We start from the raw sequence: 19,919 nt of genomic DNA, 5'->3' as shown, positions 1-19,919 counted from the left end.
CCCAAGTAGCTGGGACTACAGGCGCCCACCACAGCGCCGGCCATTTTTTGGTTGCAGCCATCATTGTTGTTTGGCAGGCCCGGGCTGGGGATTCGAACCCGCCACCTTAGGTGTATGTGGCTGGCGCCTTAGCCAATTGAGCCACAGGCGCCGAGCCGAGCCAGGGTTTCTTATTGTGAACTTTATACTGTGAATTTTTTCACTGTGAGCATGTGTTACTTTTAAAATAGTAAAAAAGAAGTTGTAAAGCATAAGGACAATAGCAAACGTGATTAAAGAGCCAAGCCCCAACAATTAGGAGTTCTTTGCCCTATGCCTGTCAGCAGCCACTTTCCTAAATCAGTTCATTGCTGAAGTTGAACTTAAAAATCTTGAACATAAAGAGCAGTTTCCTGAGTATCTTTGCCTAGGGGGAGCAATAGTATTCTTTCCTTAGTCCTTGCCTTACATAACACCCCTAACAACTTCTAATATACCGTCTTTTGCCTCTTCTATTATCTACCCCTAGACAAATGTTTATGGGTCAGCCCAGAGACGAAAAATGAGACCATTTGAAGGCTTCCAGCGCAAAGCTATTGTAATTTGTCCCACTGATGAAGACCTGAAAGACCGAACAATAAAGCGAACTGACGAGGAAGGGAAGGATGTCCCTGATCATGCGGTCTTAGAAATGAAAGGTAGGAAACAAGTGGTTCCCAGAGGAGCATCACAACAGGATCCTTCAGAGAAAGGCTCTTTACTCTCAGTTTGTCCTTTCTTGGCTCCCTTGTAATTCCTTTCTTGCTCTTGCGCTTTCTTTTCTTCCTTTTTTTTTCTTGCTCTTTCCTTTCTCTGCCTCTGTTCTGCCCCTTCCCTGTCTGCCACAACTGTGAATGCAAAAACTATCTGTCTCTCTTATGTTGGGATTTTGGGACTGGATGGGGCTGGGGTAACATGAGGGATAGGATATGTGTTGCCAGAAGCTGAAATTCCTGTATAGTGGGCTGATACTGGGCAAGCCTCCATTCGCTCTTATGTTAAAATAGGGATGGGATTCCTCCTGCCTGACCCATTCTCTGAGATGAGGCTGAAGGGAACTAAACACTTTTGGTTTAGCCACCTCTTTAGAAGAGAAGAGAAGCTCTTTGTTAGCCTCTTTTTTATTCACTACTCCAGTTTCTCTCCCTTTTCCCTTCTGGGAGGCCAGTGATTTGAGGGAAGGTACCCAGACCTCAAAAAGAACTGTAATATAACCAACCACGGCCGGGTGTGGTGGCTCATGCCTGTAATCCTAGCACTCTGGGAGGCCAAGGCAGGTGGATTGCTTGAGCTCAGTAGTTAGAGACCAGCCTGAGCAAAAGCAAGACCCTGTCGCTACTAAAAATAGAAATACTGAGGCAAGAGGATCAGTTGAGCCCAAGTTGGAGGTTGCTGTGAGCTATGATGCCATGACACTCTACCCAGGGCAACAGCTTGAGACTCTGTCAAAGAAAAAAAAAGAACTGTACCCTCTCCTTGTTCCTTCCCATGGCACTTCCTCCTTCTAGCCAACTTCACCTTGCCAGATGTTGGGGACTTCCTGGATGAGGTTCTCTTCATTGAGCTGCAGCGGGAAGAAGCAGACAAGCTGGTGAGGCAATACAATGAGGAAGGCCGCAAGGCTGGGCCACCCCCTGAGAAGCGCTTTGACAACAGAGGTGGTGGCTTCCGGGGCCGTGGGGGTGGTGGTGGCTTTCAGCGCTACGACAACCGAGGCCCCCCTGGAGGCAACCGAGGAGGCTTCCAGAACCGAGGAGGAGGCAGTGGTGGAGGAGGCAACTACCGAGGAGGTGAGACGTCACATACACAGGTCTCATCATGATTTGGTCCCAGACCAGGGTTGAGCTTTGACTCTTTATTTGGCCAGCAGCTTGAGGTGCTTTGAGCACCAACTGTGAATTGAACTCTGGTTAAGAACCATGACGAGGCTCATCTTAGTACTCTGGGAGGCCAAGGAGGGTGGATTACTTGAGCCAGGAATTTGAGACCAGCCTAAGCAAGAGTGACACGCTGTCTCTACAGAAAAAAAAGAAAAAGAAAAAGTAGCTGGGCATCATTGCGAGTGTCTGTAGTCTAGCTACTCTGGAGGCTGAGGCAAGACAATGGCTTAAGTCTAGGAATTTCAGGTTGCTGTGAACTGTGACGCCATAGCACTCTGCCCAGAGTAACAGAGTGCGACTCTGTCTCAAAAAAACAAAACAGAAAAGAACCAAGACTAGTTAGACTGGAGATTGCAGGGGAACTCACTCCCACTGATCTACTTCCCTGGGCATTGCTTATGAAGCCCTTTTCCCATTTGCATGTCTTAGTTCTCTTTGTCACATGGCTGTCATTTTTGTGAATCTTCCACCACTTGACCATGAGCTCCTTGGGAATAGGGGCCGGATCAATTTTAGTGCCAATTCTGGGTCCCTCCTAAGGACCTGGCACAAGGCAAATGTTAGGACTATATTTTGGATTTTGGTTTTAAAACAAATAGACAATAGTTAGACTGGTGGATTTGCCCAGGATCATCCAACTAAATCCAGAGCTGGTATTCAAATGACACCAAGCCAGATTTCTTAGTCACTTGCTGACAAAGGGTTGCCATCTTTGAAGTAAAGCATCTTTTTGTAATTTAATAAGTAAGTCTGGGCCCTGCTCTGTTTGGTCTTGTGCTAGATGATTCTGGGGACACAGCCATGACCCAAATAGCTTAATGGGAAGGCCCAGGGATGCTGTGACCTTAGTTGACTTCAGTCCAGACTACAGGTTGACAGCAGGGCTCAGGAAAGGCCTCTTGTGTGGCACCTGTACTCAAGGAGTAGGGCGCCAGCCCCATACACTGGAGGTGGTGGGTTCAAACCCAGCCCATGCCAAAAATTGCAAAAAAATAAAAAGGAAAGGCCTTTTGAGGTGTGTTTGTCTGAGCTAACGTCCACAGATCCATTAAGAATTCCCACAGATGGCTCTGCACCTGTGGCTCAAGTGGCTAAGGCACCAGCCACATACACCTAAAGGTGGCAGGTTCAAATCCAGCCTGGGCCCGCCAAACAACAATGATGGCTGCAACCAATAAAAATAGCCAGGCGTTGTGGCAGGCGCCTGTGGTCCCAGCTACTTGGGAGGCAGAGGCAGGAGACTCTTGAGCCCAGGAGTTGGAGGTTGCTGTGAGTTGTGATGCCACAGCACTCTACCTAGGGGGACAGCTTGAGGCTCTGTCTTGGAAAAAAAGAGTTCCCACAGAAAGAGGGAAGGTATTCTAGGCCCAAGAAATAGCCACATAAAGGGTTAGGAGATGCTGGTTCATGTGGGCAAGCCTGAAGAGCATCATTTCCTGAATATTTCTTTCTGTTTGGTCAACAGCTGTTGAGATACTGGAACACAGTAGAACAGTAGAAAGGAAGACTGCTCTGGGGGTTTTTTCTTTCTTTCTTTCTTTTTTTTTTTTTTTTTTGAGACAGTCTCACTATGTTACCCTGGGTAGAGTGCAATGGTGTCATAGCTCACAGCAACCTTAAACTCTTGGGCTTAAGCAATTTTCTTGCCTCAGCCTCCCAAGTAGCTGGGACTACAGGTGCCCGCCATACCTAGTTACTTTTTGGTTGTAGTTGTCGTTGTTTAGCAGGCCTGGGCTGGATTCGAACCTGCCAGCTCTGGTGTATGTGCCTGGCACCCTAGCCGCTGAGCTACAGGCACCAAGCGCCTGGTCTTTTCCTTATGAGACTCACAGTCCGGTAGATGAGACAAACCTATTGCCAGGCAGTGAGGACCCAGTGTTACTGGGGTTGGGATAGGGATTCTATCCCTATCTGAGGAATCCCTGGGGACATCCTTTATTTACCTTAACTGGGTTTCTGCTCTGTGCCTGGCCATGTGGGAGCCACAACAGCCAAGACAGCCCAGCTCCCAAGGATTGCAAGTTAATGATTAGGACTTCGATCTGGATTTCTCCTATGTAGGTTTCAACCGCAGTGGAGGAGGTGGCTATAGCCAGAACCGCTGGGGTAACAACAACCGGGATAATAACAACTCCAATAACCGAGGCAGCTACAACCGGGCTCCCCAGCAACAGCCGCCACCACAGCAACCGCTGCCACCACAACCACCACCCCAGCAGCCTCCACCACCGCCCAGCTACAGCCCTGCTCGGAACCCCCCAGGGGCCAGCAGCTACAACAAGAACAGCAGCATCCCTGGCTCAAGCGCCAATACCAGCACACCCACCGTCAGCAGTTACAGCCCTCCACAGGTAAGAGAATGAGCATATATATGTGTTTCCCCGAAAATAAGACACTGTCTTATATTTTTTTTTCTCAAGAAGACACACTAGTGCTTATTTTCAGGAGATGTCTTATTTTTATTATGTATAATACAAAAATCTACATTTATTCAAGTATAGTTAAGTCATCTTCTTCTGGAACCTGACAGGGGGAGCCAACCTGTTGGTGAGGCTGGTGCTAGTGATGCGTGAACTCCTTTAACCTAGCTGTTCGCATGTGCACAATAGGATGCCTGCGACCGTGTTTGCCACGCGCGCACCCGTGCAAGTGCAAACGGCTTGGAGAAAGGAGCTATGGCAGATAAAAGGTATTCCAGTCTTCCTTACTGCTCCGCACCTAAATGCATGGCGTGGCTATGCAGCATATCTGCATAGCCACACTCATCACTAGGTCTTATTATTGGAATAGGGCTTATTTTTTAGGTAGGTCTTATTTTCAGGGAAACATGGTAGTTGTGCACATGTGTGCTTTTGAACCTGAGCAGGTGAGATGAATCAGGTCTAGGGAAATGAACACATGTTCCAGCCCCTGGTCTCTACTCCTAGTTCCAGCCTGCCCTTTCTCCCTGGCAGTGCTCTTGACTGGGATGGACCCTAGACATTCCCAGATTCCCTCCAAACTCGGGAGTAAATCCTGGAATTTGCCTCTTCTATCCTTAGAGGGAAGGGGTATAAGCATCAATTCCTCCAAGTACATTTCTCTTAGCTATGTCACTGACCTCACTGAATGCCCAAGAAAGCACTTGATTAGTGTTGCCTATTGCCCAGTTGGGAAACAACTCACCACTTTGTCTTCAGGATGTGAAGCGCAGGGCTGGAAGGTCAGTGAGGACTTGCCCTCTGCAAGAAGAGTTTTGCTCCTGAGTAGCTCTAGGCTCAGTTCCAGTTCTTGGAAAGTCATTGCTATGGTCTTAACCAGAACAGTCTTCATTTATTGCCCAGCCATTTCCTGCACTTTCTACATGGCAGGCCTGGAAGCAGCTTCCAGGAGACAAATGAATAGTTTCCAGTTTTCTAGAACATGAGTTCAGTGGGCAAACAAATCAAACCCATATCTCCAAAATGTCCTGATTTAGTAATGTTGGACAGAGAGCTTCACCTCTCTGGGCCCTGTTTTCCCCATGAAGTACTACAGCAGGCGTCCTCAAACTGCAGCCCGCCTAGGACATTTATCCAGCCTGCTGGGTGTTTTTGCCACTGCTGCCTGTCCTGCTTAGGAACCGACTCGTCCTGGGCCCGCAGTCTGGCCCTCCAACGGTCTGAGGGACAGTGAACTGGCCCCTGTTTAAAAAGTTTGAGGACCCCTGTACTAGAGGTATTAGAACTTTTAAAGTTTATGAAAAAGGATGGCCGGCACTGTAGTTTTGTCATTCAAGGCTCTGAGGAATAGGCAGACTAGGGGTCAAGTATTTTTAGTTGTGTGAAATTTCACCTTCTTGTGCATCAGCTTTCTTCTCTGTAAGGCTAATTAGCAGTTTACCCCCACAGCTGATGTGGCGATGAAATGAGTTAATGACACAGCCTCTCTATGGGGCCCACTTAGTAAATTACCACTACTCTTCTCAGCAGGTCTTCTAGTAGCACCAGTCATCATTTATTGAGTGCCCAGTGGTTAGTACACAGAAGCTTATTGAAAATGCAAGGCAATCTGAAAAGGTAGTTCTATAGTGATTCTCACTTTATAGAGAAGATACTTGGATTTGAAGAGATAACATATGCCTGCTCTCCCAGGATTCCAGGGCTGCGATTAGAGTCCAGAACACAGTCCCGAGGCTTGCCTTTTGTCCTGTTCCGTTCAGCCATATCACAGACCTGACCCATCTCCTTTTCAGCCCTCAAAATTCTAGAAGAGAAGTGTCTCAGAGCACTATTATAAAGGCCCTTCTCTCCCAACCTTGGTCTGGTTGTTTCACAGAGCTTTGGGTTTTTTTCTTCTACTTCTCAGCCGAGTTACAGCCAGCCACCCTACAACCAAGGAGGTTACAGCCAGGGCTACACAGCCCCACCACCACCACCTCCGCCACCACCTGCCTACAATTATGGGAGCTACGGCGGCTACAACCCAGCCCCTTACACCCCACCACCGCCCCCCACTGCACAGACCTATCCTCAGCCCAACTATAACCAGTATCAGCAGGTAGGTACCAGATGTGGGGCCAGTGGGATGGAGCGACTTTCAGGGGCCCCTCCTAGGTGTATATTTCCAGACTCCACTCCCTGCTTATCCCCAGAAAGATGTGTAGTCTGCTGGCCTCAGGCCTACATTTATCTTGCCATCAGCCATGTTATTTGGTAAATACTTCTATAGTGATTGCTGAATAACAGGTATCCTAGCCTGACTCCACAGTGCAGCAAGCAGAGGGGAAGGAATATCAGGGACCTCCAAATCTCGCTTCAGGGGTGGTGCTCAGACTTCCATAACTGCTATTAAATATTTTGAGTATAATATCTAGCTATACCTGGAAGTGCGCTAGGTTGACAAATCAGGAGACTGGGCTTCAGTCCCTAACTCCCTACCTGTGTGGCATCAGCTCAGTCACTTGTCCTCCTGTGCCTTGAATTTTCTATTGGGACCCATCTCTGCTGGGAAAGGGGCGGGGAACGAGTCACCTGTGGGGTGGATGGAGATCAACTTGGTGATCTTGGTTTCTTTCTCCTCAGTACGCCCAGCAGTGGAACCAGTACTATCAGAACCAGGGCCAGTGGCCACCATACTACGGGAACTACGACTATGGGAGCTACTCCGGGAATACACAGGGTGGCACAAGCACACAGTAACCAGTGTGCCTCAGAGGCTCCCGGAGGCCCCTGCCGGCATCCTCCACCAGCGCCTGCCTTGGCCCCTCCTCTACTCCCACTAGGTCCTGTGGTGCTGGGGATGGGGTCATCCCAGGGCTGCCTCCCTCTAGCCCACTGCCTCCCCTCTGAGGGGCTTCTTTCCCCCACACAGGGCCAGGCATTTTTTTCTCTGGATTCAAACAGGAAACAATGACCTTTTATTTTCTGTTACTCTCCCCTTAACCCTCCAACTTCCCACCCCCTGTTCTTCCTACTTTCTTCCTTTTGACTAAATAATTCCACCCCCTCCTTGGTCATACAGTGAGGCTATGGTGACTGAGGGGAGACCTCTTTCTTATTCACTCATCCCAACCTTGCTCCAGCCCCTCGGCTTCCCAAACCTTCATGCAGTTGGTTGTAAATTCTTCCAGGAGCTGTTTTACTGTCAACTTTTCAGGATTAAAAAAAAAAAGATCAAAAACTTAAAAAAAAAAAGTTTAAAAAGAAATGCGGAGGGAGGAAGCAGTGACATATTTTTTTGGTAATTATGCTTTTTTTTAATTTTTAGAATTTGTCTGTTTTTACTGTGGGTCGGCTGTTGATATTTTTCATCAAGATAACCATTTCTTTGCTGAGTTCAGGTGACCGAGGAAGAGCCACACCCTCAACAAAACAAAACACACACAAAACAAAACCACAGAATCATTAACCTAACTTTTTATACAATGTCTCAGTTCCCCATAACTTTGCACACAAGCTTCTGTGTTCAGTTGAATTGTAACTGCTTTTTGTATTGGAGAGAGTGTGACTATTGAACTTGAAACCTTTTATTCCAGGCGTCTTGGTAGTTTCTGGTGGGGATTAAGTGGGTGAGAGGGAAGAAGGGGAGGTGGGGGAGGCTACTTCCCTTTAGAACATGAAGTTTCTCCCGCTGCCTCTTCATTGGTCTCCCAGGTGCCGGACCCAAAAGTTTTTCCCTCATTGATCCTCTGATTATTTTTACTTCCCCTTGACCCATATGTTTTAACAGGATTTTAACAAACTGCACTTATTAAGAAATTGTGTTTTTGCCCTGTTTTGTTTTGTTTTCTTTCAATAAATGACATGGCACCTCCTAGCAGGAAGGAAGCAGGGTCAAAACCCTGAAGTGTTACTGCAGTTGGCCTTTAATTGGGGTTGGGGGCCCTTTCAAGGGAAATTATTCATTAACCAAACACTGAGGGATTTGTGTTTCTGGCCCAATTTAGATCCCCCCCCTTAAATCAAGGGCCTCTGGTTTAAAGTCTATTTTTAAAGTGGTTCACAGGTTCCCTACTCACAGTCCAAAATCCCTCCAGAAATTTCTTGATAGAAAGGCTTGGAGGGCCAGGTGCAGTGGCTCAACGCCAGTAATCCCAGCACTCTATGAGGCCAAGGTGGGCAGATCGCCTGAGATCATGAGTTTGAAACCAGCCTGTGGCTCAAGCAGCTAAGGCGCCAGCCACATACACCTAAGATGGCGGGTTTGAATCCCCAGCCCAGGCCCGCCAAACGACGATGGCTGCAACCAAAAAATGGCCAGGCGTTGTGGCGGGTGCCTGTAGTCCCAGCTACTTGGGAGGCTGAGGCAGGAGACTTGCTTGAGCCCAGGAGTTGGAGGTTGCTGTGAGCATGATGCTGTGGCGCTCTACCCAGGGGGATAGCTTGAGGTCCCGTCTCAAAAAAAAAAAAAACCAGCCTGAGCTAGAGCAAGACCCTGCCTCTAAAAGTAACAGGGCATTGTAGCGGTTACCTGTAGTTCCAGCTACTCAGGAGGCTGAGGCAAGAGAATTGCTTGAGCCCAGGAGTCTGAGGTTGCTGTAAGCTATCATGCCACGGCACTCTACCAGGGGTGACAAAGTGAGACTGTCTTTAAAAAAAAAAAAAAGCATGGAGTAGGTACCTAGCTGGAGGGATATGGTGGGACTGATGGGCTAGAGATGTATGCTGATTCATGATAATTAATGAGATGGATTGACTACCTCTGGCCTGGCCTGTGTGCTGTATTAGGATAGTTCCCATCTGTCCTCTGGTGGTCCCAAAGCTAGTAGGGACTCCTGGAGCTTCATTTTTCAGCCAGTATGTGTTAGACACCTGTTATGTTCTTTAACTGTTTCAACAGTGCTGGGGACATAGCATGGCCAAAGTAGTCCTGAAGCTCCTGCTCTAGAGAGAACACAGATTTTGTCATCAGTGCCGCCCCCAGGTGGTAAGCTGTGAGAGCCTGGTCAGCTGTGAGAGCCTGGGGTGTGGGAGGGGAGGGCATCCTAGCGAGAGGAATAGCTAAAAAATGATTGGAGTGAGCCAAGGTAAAGGATTTGGGTTTCACACTGCATCCCCACTGCCCATTGCCCTCCTTCCTTAGTAACTTCATTTATTTATTCATTCCTTTACATGCTATGTCCTGGTACCTTGTGAGGGACAATGTCGGGCTACAGGGGAGGCCAGTTCAGCCCCAGCTCCTCTCACAGGAGTTCAAAGGCAATCAGTCTCATAAGTCTTGAGTGAGGGCTTGGCATCTATAGCTTAGTGGTTAAGGCCCCAGCCACATAGACCTGGGCTAGTGGGTTTGAACCCAGCCTGTGCCTGCTAAACAACAATGACAACTACAATTAAAAAAAAAAAAAAGGCATTATGGTGGGTGCCTGTAGTCCCACCTACTGGGAGGCTGAGGCAAGAGAATCACTTAAGCCCAAGAGTTTGGTTGCTGTGAGCTGTGATGGAATATAACTCAACACCAATGAGACAAAGTGAGACTCTTGGAGCGAGGCATCTGAACACAAGAAAAGGCCAAGGTTGGTGGCTCTAAGGGACCCTAGAGTGCTGCCCAGAAGGCAGGCCAAGACATCCTAAGGGCCGCTAGTGTGGGAAGTCCCAGTCCCTGTAGGTTCATGTGCTGGACGACACCACCCTCTGCTGGCCCCTTCTGGTAACCAACAAAGTGTAGTCTGCCCACACCTATCTGGTATGGCAAATAGGGACCTCTTGGGCTTTCTTCCACATCTATGGATCAGTTGAGAAAAGTAAGGGAAGTTCTTTCTCTGCTCTCTACCACAGTCTCTGGATTATTACACCAGCCTACCCATAAATCTTTTCTCTCCAGTCCCTTGATCCCCTTGCATACTTCCGGTATAAGGAGGTTAAGCTACTTAATGTGGGTTATGAAGCCCTGCATGGCCTAGCCTAGCACCTGGGGACCTCACCGGCTCCACCTTTATGCTGCCTTTTTGTATATATTTTTTCTTTCTTTTTTTTTTTGCAGTTTTTGGCTGGGGCTAGGTTTGAACCCACCACCTCCAGCATATGGGGCCAGTGTCTTACTCATTTGAGCCACAGGCGCTGTCCCTTTTTTTCTCTTTTTTTAAAATTGAGACACAGTTTGTGGCCCTGTATAGAGTGCTATAGCGTCATAACTCACAGTGACCTCAAACTCAGGCTCAAGCGATTCACTTCCCTCAGCCTCCCAAAAAGCTAGGACTGCAGGTGCCTGCCACAACACCCAACTATTTTTTTGTTTGTTTAGCAAGCCCGGGCTGGGTTCGAACCCACCAGCCCTGGTACATGTGGCCGGCATCCTAACCACTGAGTTACTCAGCCTCTGCTGCCTTTTGAATATTGGATGGTTCTTTTGTTCTGGAGGCAGAGTTGCAAATCCTTTTTGGAACCTATAAATACCATGAGCCTCTGTCATAGAGGATACAAGTATATATGGAACTTTTGCATAAGGATTCATAATAATCTCAAATCTCAATCCAAACATGGCCTTCAAGACTAAGACTACTTTCCTAAGCCCTGACCATACAGAAGTTAAACATGAGGCCCTTCCTATTGTATAGGGCAAATCAGGACTACAGCTGCCTGCTTTCACATCTGCAGATTTCTTCCAGGTCCTGACAACACAAAATGGGAAGTTCTATCTCTGGTCTCATCACCCATCTCATTGCCAGCCAAGTACAAAGTATGCTGACAGAAGTAAGAGTCAAAGCTTAGTAAATGGCTCGGAGCCTGTGGCTCAAGTGGCTAAGGCGCCAGCCACATACACCTAAGGTGGCGGGTTCAAATCCAGCCCAGGCCCGCCAAACAATAATGACGGCTGCAACCAAAAAATAGCCGGGCGTTGGGCAGCGCCTGTGGCTTAAAGGAGTAGGGCGCCGGCCCCATATGCCAGAGGTGGCGGGTTCAAACCCAGTCCTGGCCATAAACTGCAAAAAAGAAAACTAGCCGGGCGTTGTGGCGGGCACCTGTAGTCCCAGCTACTTGGGAGGCTGAGGCAGAAGACTCGCTTGAGCCCAGGAGTTGGAGGTTGCTGTAGGCTGTGATGCCATTGCACTCTACCCAGAGGGACAGCTTGAGGCTCTGTCTCAAAAAAAAAACAAAAACTTAGTTAATTAACCCCTGAGGTGGTGGAGAAATGAAAAGGGTAGGCTGGGGACTTAAGAGTATAACAGGGCCAGGCACTGAAAGGAGGTCGTTCAAACATCTCAAAATAAGCACTGCCGGAGTCACAGCAGTGAACAAACGAACACTGGTTCGGGACCCTTGTGATTTTCCAACTCCAGGTAGCAAAGACCAAAAGACCTCCCTCACCCAGCGCCCTTTTCCTTCCCGGCTATGGAGGGCGGGGCCCGGAAAAGGCACGCATGCGTATGGGAAGGTCTTTCTTCCGGCCGGAACTTTGGTTCCTGGGCGCAGTGGGCACCCGGCTCCGGTAACATATTCGGCCGGAAGTGGCTTTGGAGTGCGTAGGGTCGAGGTTGGCGTCCGGGGTCTTCCACGGCAGTTGAGAAGTCGAAGAGCATCAGGATGAAGGCCGTAGCGGCCGCGGCGGCAGCAAAAGAACCTGATGAGGGTGAGATCCTGGCCACGCGGAGGCGGCGGGAGGGTGTGGCTGCGGTGTCACTAGGAAATGTTTCCCCGGGAACGCAAAGGAGGACTGTTTATAAGGGTACACTTCTGGTCCGCCTTACCTTTCCGCTCTGTCACTTTGTGTAGATTGTCGCCTTTCTTGTCGCAAACTGACTTCCTTTCTCACCATTCCTTCCCCTGAAGTTAATCTCATCCCAGTACCAGGCTTACCAAGCCATGTTCTTACCAAGCTTTCAAGTTAACGTAAACCTCTGTCCCCTACGCTGGGCTAATTCTCCCACCTTCTCAGACCACTTTTTTATTTTTTTTTTTCAGTTTTTGGCCGGGGCTGGGTTTGAACCCACCACCTCCGGCATATGGGACTGGCGCCCTACCCTTTTGAGCCACAGACGCCACCCTCAGACCAATGTTTGCACTTCCCTTGGGCCTGAGCCTTCCCTTGCCCAAAGCTAACCCTCGTCCTGTCCCGTGCTAACTGCACAGCCCGCACAATTCATTCTCACTTCCCTTCCCCCATTCTGCCTCCTCAAAGTCTTTACTCCAGTTATGTCTCTCCTATCTCTCTTCTTTGCATTTTCAATCTCTTTTATTTCTCCTGATGCCTTCCCATCAGTATCTACAATGCTTTTGTTTTGCTCATTTTAAAATTCCGTACTGCTTCGAAGTAATCCTATGTGTGTGTGTGTGGGGGGGGGTGGTTGGAAAGTTTATGGAAACGCTGACGGCCAAGAATGATCATTGTAGAAGCCAGATTACGGGTATGTGGAGGTCAGGGGAGGGTGTTGTACGTTCTGCTTTTGTGGATGTATGAAATTCTCCGTAAGAAAGAAAAATTATAATAAAAAATTCTATCCCTTAGCCCCATGCTGCCTACCATTCACCATGTGTCTTCTCCAGAGATTCATGTATACATGTCTCCATTTCCTCATCTCCCATCCACTGAACTCTGGCTTTTAGGCTCAGAAACCGTTCTGATTAAATTTCCCAGTAACTACCTCCTTCCCCCCTCCATGTAGTTAAATGCCCATTCAAGTTTTTTCTTACTATCATAGACTAGAATTCAATGCCATCAACCCCCTTCATCCTTCTTAGAGGGTTTCCCTTTGCTTCTCACCACACTTCCTGATTTCCTTCCTGTCTCTCAAGCTGCTCCTTCTCAGTCCCTAGATTAGTTTCCAAGGGCAGCTTTAGCAAAGTACCACAAACTGGTACTGGGTGGCTTAAAACAACAGAAATTTACTTTCTCGCTGTTTTGGAGGCCATAAGTCTGAAATCAGTATTACTGGGCTGAAATCCAGGTGTCAGCAGGGTCATATTCCTCCACAGGCTCTCAGGCTTGTTACTTGCGTCTTCCAGCCAGTGGTGGCCTCTGGAATTTCTTGGCTTGTGGCCACATTACTCCAGTCTCTGCTTCCATCTTCACATTGCCCTGTCTGTGCCATATAGGACACTTGTGATTGCATTTAGGGCCCATCCTGGTTAATCTACGATACTCTCCATCTTAAGATCTTTGATTTCATCATATCTGTGAAGATCCTTTCTCCCCTTCACCCCTATTTAAGGTAAAGTCACAGATTCGAGGCATTAGGATGTGGCTATCTTTTAGCTATCAGTTTTTAGCTTCAAAGGCATGTCCTCTTCCCATCTATTCAGTGCTTTTTCCTGGCCCCTCTCTTCTTCTCATCCCTCCCCCACCTCTCATTTCCCTAAACTTTAGTTCTTGTCTTGGACTCTGATGACACCAACTCTTGTCTCCAGCCCAGCACTTCTCACCTAAGGAGTCTAGAGGCCCATGCTTCAGCAGTTGGATCATTCCCCCCCTCCCCCAGCCTTCAGCCCCATGGCTTGTCCACTTGGCCTCCTGAGCATCTTCCTAACCACTTTCCTACCCTTCCATCCCCTCCTCTCTGCCCTTGTCCAGATCAGTCTTCTCTCACCTTAGCATCAGTGCAATCCTCTTTGAAACCCCCTACACCTATAACTGCCGCCCCCACTCCCCTCCCCTTCCCAGCTAAGCTACCTAAAGGTGTTGTCTCTACTTTCTGTCTTCACTTATTTCCTGCTTGCTTCAGGCTTGCTTCAGTTTCCACCATTCACGGGAAACAGCTCTTACCAAGGTTTGACAGGCACTCAGCTTTCCTGTTATCTTTACCCGTATTATCTTCACTTTTGACTGTCTCCCACATCAGACTGGGTGCTCCCTGAGATCAGAAGCTGAACTGGATTCCTTCCATGGATCCTCAAGGTTCCCTGACTTAGGGCCTCACATAGATTTAGGGTTGCTGAAGAGGAGTTGGCTGAATGTATGAATGCATAAGAGAGAGTGAATGAATGAGTGAACAAGTTAGTGAATGTATTAATGATTTTGTGAACAAGTGAAAAGCAAAGGAATTAAGTGGAACAATTAAGTCAGGCTTTAGGGCCTTTGCATTAGTTATTCCTTCTACTTAGAACTCTTCCCCAAGAAAGGTGGTGACTCAGTTCCTCAAAACCTCAGGTCTTTACTCAAATGTTACTTTTTAGACAAAGCTTTCTCTGACCCTTCCATTTACAGTTGCAGCCTCCCCCCATTCCCTCCTCTTTACCTGTTTGTCTTCCTGTATAACTCTGGGAAACACTTAACACATTATATATTTTCGGTAATTATGTTGATAATTCTCTGTGTCCTCCACTAAAATGTCAACTTTTTGCATACTGTGTATCTGTAGGACCCAGAACAGTGCCCAGAATGTAGTAGCTGCTCAGTAAATATGGACTGGGTAACTGAGCACCCAGTCCCTTTCTACCCAAGCCTTTCCATTCCCCACCCCTCACAGGCTGTACGGAGCCCAGACCTGGGCACTGGGGGGAGCTGAGCTGGACACCAGTCTCATCTAGACCCCAGGACAAGGTAGAAGCAGCTGAGGGAGTACCAGGGACCCTGGACAACAATGACCCCAGGGCTGAAAATGCAGCAGTGAGTGCCATGCTGCACGCTGTGGCCGCCAGCCGCCTGCCTGTGTGCAGCCAGCAACAGGGTGAGCCTGATCTGACGGAACGGGAGAAGGTAGCCATCCTGGGCCAGCTGTACCATGAGAAGCCATTGGTGTTCCTGGAGCGCTTCCGCACAGGCCTCCGAGAGGAGCACCTGGCCTGCTTTGGCCACCTACGTGGCGACCATCGTGCAGACTTCTACTGTGCCGAGGTGGCCCGGCAGGGTACTGCCCGGCCCCGAACACTGCGTACCCGACTGCGTAACCGGCGCTATGCTGCCCTTCGAGAGCTGATCCAAGGTATTGGGGGTAGATAGGCAAGGGCAGACACAGATGGGGAGGAGGGGAACCTGAGCCAGAGTGGGGCATGCAAGGGAGACTGAGGTAGAGAGAGCAGGAAACAAAATTCAAGAACTAACTCAGAGATTCTGGGAGATACATTTTGAGAACAAGGAGCCAGTGGCACAGAGAGAAACTGAGTCAGAAATTGTGAAGTAAGGGAGAGGTGGATAGAGGTAGACAGGGGCTCATGGGAAGAGAATGGGACTGACAGGCTCATGCCTGTAATCCTAGCACTCTGGGAAGCTGAGGCAGGTGGATTGCCTGAGCTCAGGAGTTTGAGATCAGCCTGAGTCAAAGTGAGACTCCGTCTCTAAAAATAGCCAGGCATTGTGGTAGCTGTAGTAGCTGTAGTCCCAGTTACTTGGGAGGCTGAGGCAAGACAATCACTTGAGCCCACAAGTTTGAGGTTGCTGTGACCTGTAGTGCCACAGCACTCTATCAAGGGTGACAAAATGAGACTGTCTAAAAAAAAAAGAATGAGACTGACAATGAGAAGGGATCAGAATTTAGTAGCTGACAGAAGTGGCATTTCAGATCAGTGGGGCTAGGACATAGTACCCAGTTCTGTGATACTTGGTTATTCCTAAAGAACACCGCATCCCTACCTCACACCAAATGCAAAGGCATTGGAGAAGACCAAGGGAAGTTTAAGACCCTGGGGACACAGAGTCCTTGAACAAAACACACAGAAAACATTGATACCATTTTGACGGCAACAGAATTAAAAGTTTCTCTGTGACCAAAGATAGCAGAACCAAAGTTAAAAGATGAGAGCAAATGAAACAAAGTAAATTGAGATCTAACTAGGGAGAGCATACAATAGAGAGGTTGATGCACAAAGAGTAAGACACAGGGATGTATTGGGGAAAGGGAGAGAATGGAGAAAGGAGAGAGAATGAATGAATGAATGAGGTACATTAGGTGCAGAAACAGAGAAAGGATAGAGAGATGGGGGTAAAACAGGAGAGGAAGAGAAACTGAGGACCCAGAAAGAGAGAAGGTAACAATCTGAGCCAGGGAGAAGGAAGGACCCTCAAAATAGCTGGGGTAAAAGAGCTAGCAGAACTGGGGAAGCCAAGCAGGACAAGGATTGTCATAGCCCAGGGTGCTGCAGAGGCCAGGAGTCTGGCTGGCTTCTTGGCTCTGAGCTCTAAATCTAGGGCTGATTCAGAGGTGAGAGGCAGGATAGGTCTGACTTATCTGAGGGATAGAGCCACTCCTGCAGGAATAGGCAGCCAGGGTAGATGTGAAGAACCGAGGCTTCAGGGTAGGGGGGAAGCCAGGGGATGGCTGCAGAGAGGAGCATTCCAGAGAGGTCAGATCTGGAGTCTTCTACCACCAAGAAGACCCTGCTTTCTCTGGGGACACCAACATTAGCAGATGCCTCACCTTACCTCCAAGCACACATGCCAGACCCACACAGGTGTGTTCACAGACATGCCCAACAGTACAGGTTTGTCCAGGCATTTCCATGGGTGGCCAGACGAGGGCACACACAACTTGCAAATGCACACCCTGCCTGCATGGTCCTGCATGCTGACTCCCAGACACACAGGTACCTCTGTGTGTGCACTGTGCACCCAGGGGAAGGTATGTGTGTACATGTGACTGTGTGCATAACCAAGGGCAAAAGTGTGTGGACCCTGCCCAGACATAGTTGTACTCCTGACCACCAACCAGTGCCTCAGATGCAGGATGTAGCTGGGTCTGCCCGTGCATACACGCTTGGACACACAAATACACAGGTAAAGGTCCAGTCATGTGCGCACACACACTTGGACTTGTGTGTATTTGTCTTACCCACAAGCATGATACACACAGATCTGCCCAAATGTGTTCATCCCATGACCACCAAGACTCTCCTCTGTGCAGGGGGTGAGTACTTCAGTGACGAGCAGATGCGGTTCCGGGCCCCACTGCTGTACGAGCAGTACATTGGGCAGTACCTCACCCAGGACGAGCTCAGTGCCAGGGCCCCAACCCACCAGCTCCCCAAGCCCAGCAGCCCTGGCAGACCTGCCTGCCCGCTCTCTGACCTACTGCTCCAGTCCTACCAGGAGAGAGAGCTGCAGCAACGGCTGCTCCAGCAGCAGGAGGAGGAGGAGGCCTGCTTAGAGGAAGAGGAAGAAGAGGAAAACAGTGATGAGGAAGGTGAGGGCCAGTAGCAGGGAGATCCCACTGTCCAGACACCCCAGGCCTGTCTGTCTCTTATGACACTGGGCCGGGCTCCCAACCTACAAAAGCAGACATCCTGTCCCTCTCCCGCCTCATCCAACCCTCTACCCTGCAAGCCCTTCCAGCCTCTACAGCATTCCTGTCTCAGTCCTTAAAGGTGCCAAGTGACCCCTCACCTCCAGACCTTTGCTCTTCCCCTTCTCTCTGCTGGGAATGCCTTTCTTCCTACCCTGCAGCTCTCAGATCCTGACCCTGGTCCACAGTCTCCAGAGTACTGTATTGTCAACATGTATTTAATAGGTGCCAGTGGAGGGCAGGACCAGGGCTGTCCCAGTCTTTGCCATATTCCAAGTACCACCTACACAGGGCAGGGCACAGAAGCAGCAGCTTCCTATGAACTCTTATGTGTGTTCAGTGCCTGCCAAGTGCACCTTCACTCACACCACCCCTGCGGTATCTCTCACTGCAGTCCAGGGGTCAGGCAAAGACTCAGAGGCCTGGGTTCCTGACTCGGAGGAGAGGCTTATCTTGCGGGAGGAGTTCACCAGCCGGATGCACCAGCGCTTCCTGGACGGCAAGGATGGAGACTTCGACTACAGGTGCTTCTGTGCCCCACGTTCCCATGCCCTAGCCCAGCACTCCACAGCCTTTGCCTATATGCTAGATCCCGTGCCCATCTGTGGAGGGCCTCCCTTTGTGGCATTAGAAGGCCCTGGAACAGTTCCAGGTGATGGGGCTTGGGGTCACACAGCTAAAGGAAGAAGCTGGGTGACCTTGGACTAGCCTTGTCTGTGTTAGAGCCTCGGTCACCTCATCTATAAAGAGGGGACTAAACAGCAATGACGTGTGGCTCAGTACTGATGAAAGGAAACACTGAAACATTTCTGTTCTGCCAAGTGGTAGACACCTGATATGCTGCCATCACCCAGGTGTCCTAAGAAAAGGGTATAGGGAGTAACCCCTGGCAGGGTCAATGGCCAATGTGGGGGCCTGTGGTTGATAACCCAGCCAGGTGCCAGTTGTTCATTTCTCCAGTATAACCCAAGGGGTGAGACACATGGGCCACTTCCCTTGCTTTGGAAAAGGATTTGGCCATCAGGGAAAAGGATACAGGAGAGTAATGTATCAGAGTCAGAGATAAATGATTTTGTCATCTCAGGCAGTCTGACCTTGTGGTCCCAAACACTGCCTGGCAGCAGAGAATCCTCTTTGATTTCACATCAGTCCCAAAAACACATGAACTGTGTGACAGCAAATAGGTACCCCTCAGTGGGCTTATCAGTAAAATGGAGATCACAATGGCCAGTGTCATGGAGCCCAGCCCACAGTCAGCACCTCCTGACTGCAGCATTGAGGGTCCGTTCTGGGATAGTTCTTGAGTCAAATCTGGATGATCTGCTTCCAGCCAGAACAGGGCAGCTAAGAGCCTCAGTTCCCCCACACAGTGGTGAGATGGGTGGCTGGGCCATGGGGAGCCCTTAGCAAGTGGGCACCACTGCCGCTTCTAACCCAGGGGCTCACAAGGAAGTCTGTGGTCGTAGAGACCAAAGCCTGTCCCCTCAAGAGGGTAACTGTGGGACAGCAGTGGCCCCATCGTGTCCCTTATTGGTGCATTTAGTCATCATGTACAGAGTGTCTACTGTGTCTGGGCTCTGGGGAACAAAGCAGGAAACCAAACCCAGGAAAGGCTTTCCCATCCAGAAAGGATCCCACACTAATGAGAAAGATAAAAAGAATTTTTCTACTGTCAGGTGGTGGGGAGGCCATGAAGAAAAATAAAGCAGGGTATGGAGAGAGAGAGGAATGACAAGGTAGCCATGGAAGGCCTTTCTGAGGACGTGACAGGTGAGAAAAGGCCTGCAGGAAGTGGACAGAAGAGCATTCCAGCCAGGCAGTAGCAGATTGGCGAATCCTAAGGTGGCCCTAAGCAACAGCAAAGTGGCCGGGATAGTTGGAGCAATCACTGAGGGCCTGGTAGAGCAGGATGAGTTTTCATCCTCAAACTAGTGACCTTACTGTTGACCTTCTGGGCTGTGTGGTTCTTTGATGTAGGCAGCTGTCCTGTGTGGTGGGGTCTTTAGTAGCACCCTTGGCCTCTACCCACTAGATCCAAGTTACGACAATTGAAATGTCAAAATACTTTGAAGGGCAAAATCACCCACTTGAGAACTGCCTGTCTCAGCATGTTCCAGCTTCTTTTTTTTTTTTTTTTATTGAGACAGAGTCTCTGTCCCCTAGGTAAAGTGGTGTGACATCATCATAGCTCACAGTAATCTCCATCTCAGTCTCCTGGGCTAAAGAGATCCTCTTGTCTTAGCTTCCCAAGTAGCTGGACTACAGGTGCCCACCATAACACAAGGCTAGTTTTTTCCATTTTTAGTAGAGAGAGAGTCTCACTGTTGTTCAGGTTGTTGTTAAACTCCTGAGTTCAGGCTCGGCGCCTGTGGCTCAAGCGGCTAAGGCGCCAGCCACATACACCTAAGGTGGCG

At 49.2% G+C, this 19,919-nt stretch overlaps 2 protein-coding genes across 7 annotated transcripts in view; both read left to right on the top strand.

The window, feature by feature from the left end:
- The window catches only part of HNRNPUL1 (heterogeneous nuclear ribonucleoprotein U like 1), a 50,146-nt gene extending 41,972 nt beyond the window's left edge, over positions 1-8,174 (top strand). For all 6 annotated transcript variants that reach the window (XM_023508236.1, XM_023508237.1, XM_012812925.2 and 3 more), the window contains 5 exons: positions 509-677; positions 1,527-1,808; positions 3,960-4,249; positions 6,225-6,416; positions 6,941-8,174. In XM_023508236.1, the coding sequence (XP_023364004.1) occupies positions 509-677; positions 1,527-1,808; positions 3,960-4,249; positions 6,225-6,416; positions 6,941-7,057 (1,050 nt within the window). In that variant the 3' untranslated portion in view covers positions 7,058-8,174. The remainder of the gene's footprint in view (positions 1-508; positions 678-1,526; positions 1,809-3,959; positions 4,250-6,224; positions 6,417-6,940) is intronic.
- Positions 8,175-11,725: 3,551 nt separating this feature from the next.
- CCDC97 (coiled-coil domain containing 97) overlaps positions 11,726-19,919 on the top strand; it is a 10,832-nt gene continuing 2,638 nt past the window's right edge. Inside the window, exons 1-4 of the mRNA XM_003802082.3 lie at positions 11,726-11,924; positions 14,758-15,213; positions 17,128-17,406; positions 17,900-18,029. Coding sequence (XP_003802130.1) covers positions 11,879-11,924; positions 14,758-15,213; positions 17,128-17,406; positions 17,900-18,029 — 911 coding nt within the window. The 5' untranslated portion in view covers positions 11,726-11,878. The remainder of the gene's footprint in view (positions 11,925-14,757; positions 15,214-17,127; positions 17,407-17,899; positions 18,030-19,919) is intronic.

The sequence above is a fragment of the Otolemur garnettii genome, unplaced genomic scaffold (assembly GCF_000181295.1).
Source record: "Otolemur garnettii isolate 467f Iridium unplaced genomic scaffold, OtoGar3 scaffold00233, whole genome shotgun sequence".
Classification (NCBI taxonomy): Eukaryota; Metazoa; Chordata; class Mammalia; order Primates; family Galagidae; genus Otolemur; species Otolemur garnettii.
Note: the sequence above shows the minus strand (reverse complement) of the source record. Positions and strands in the feature narration are given on the sequence as shown.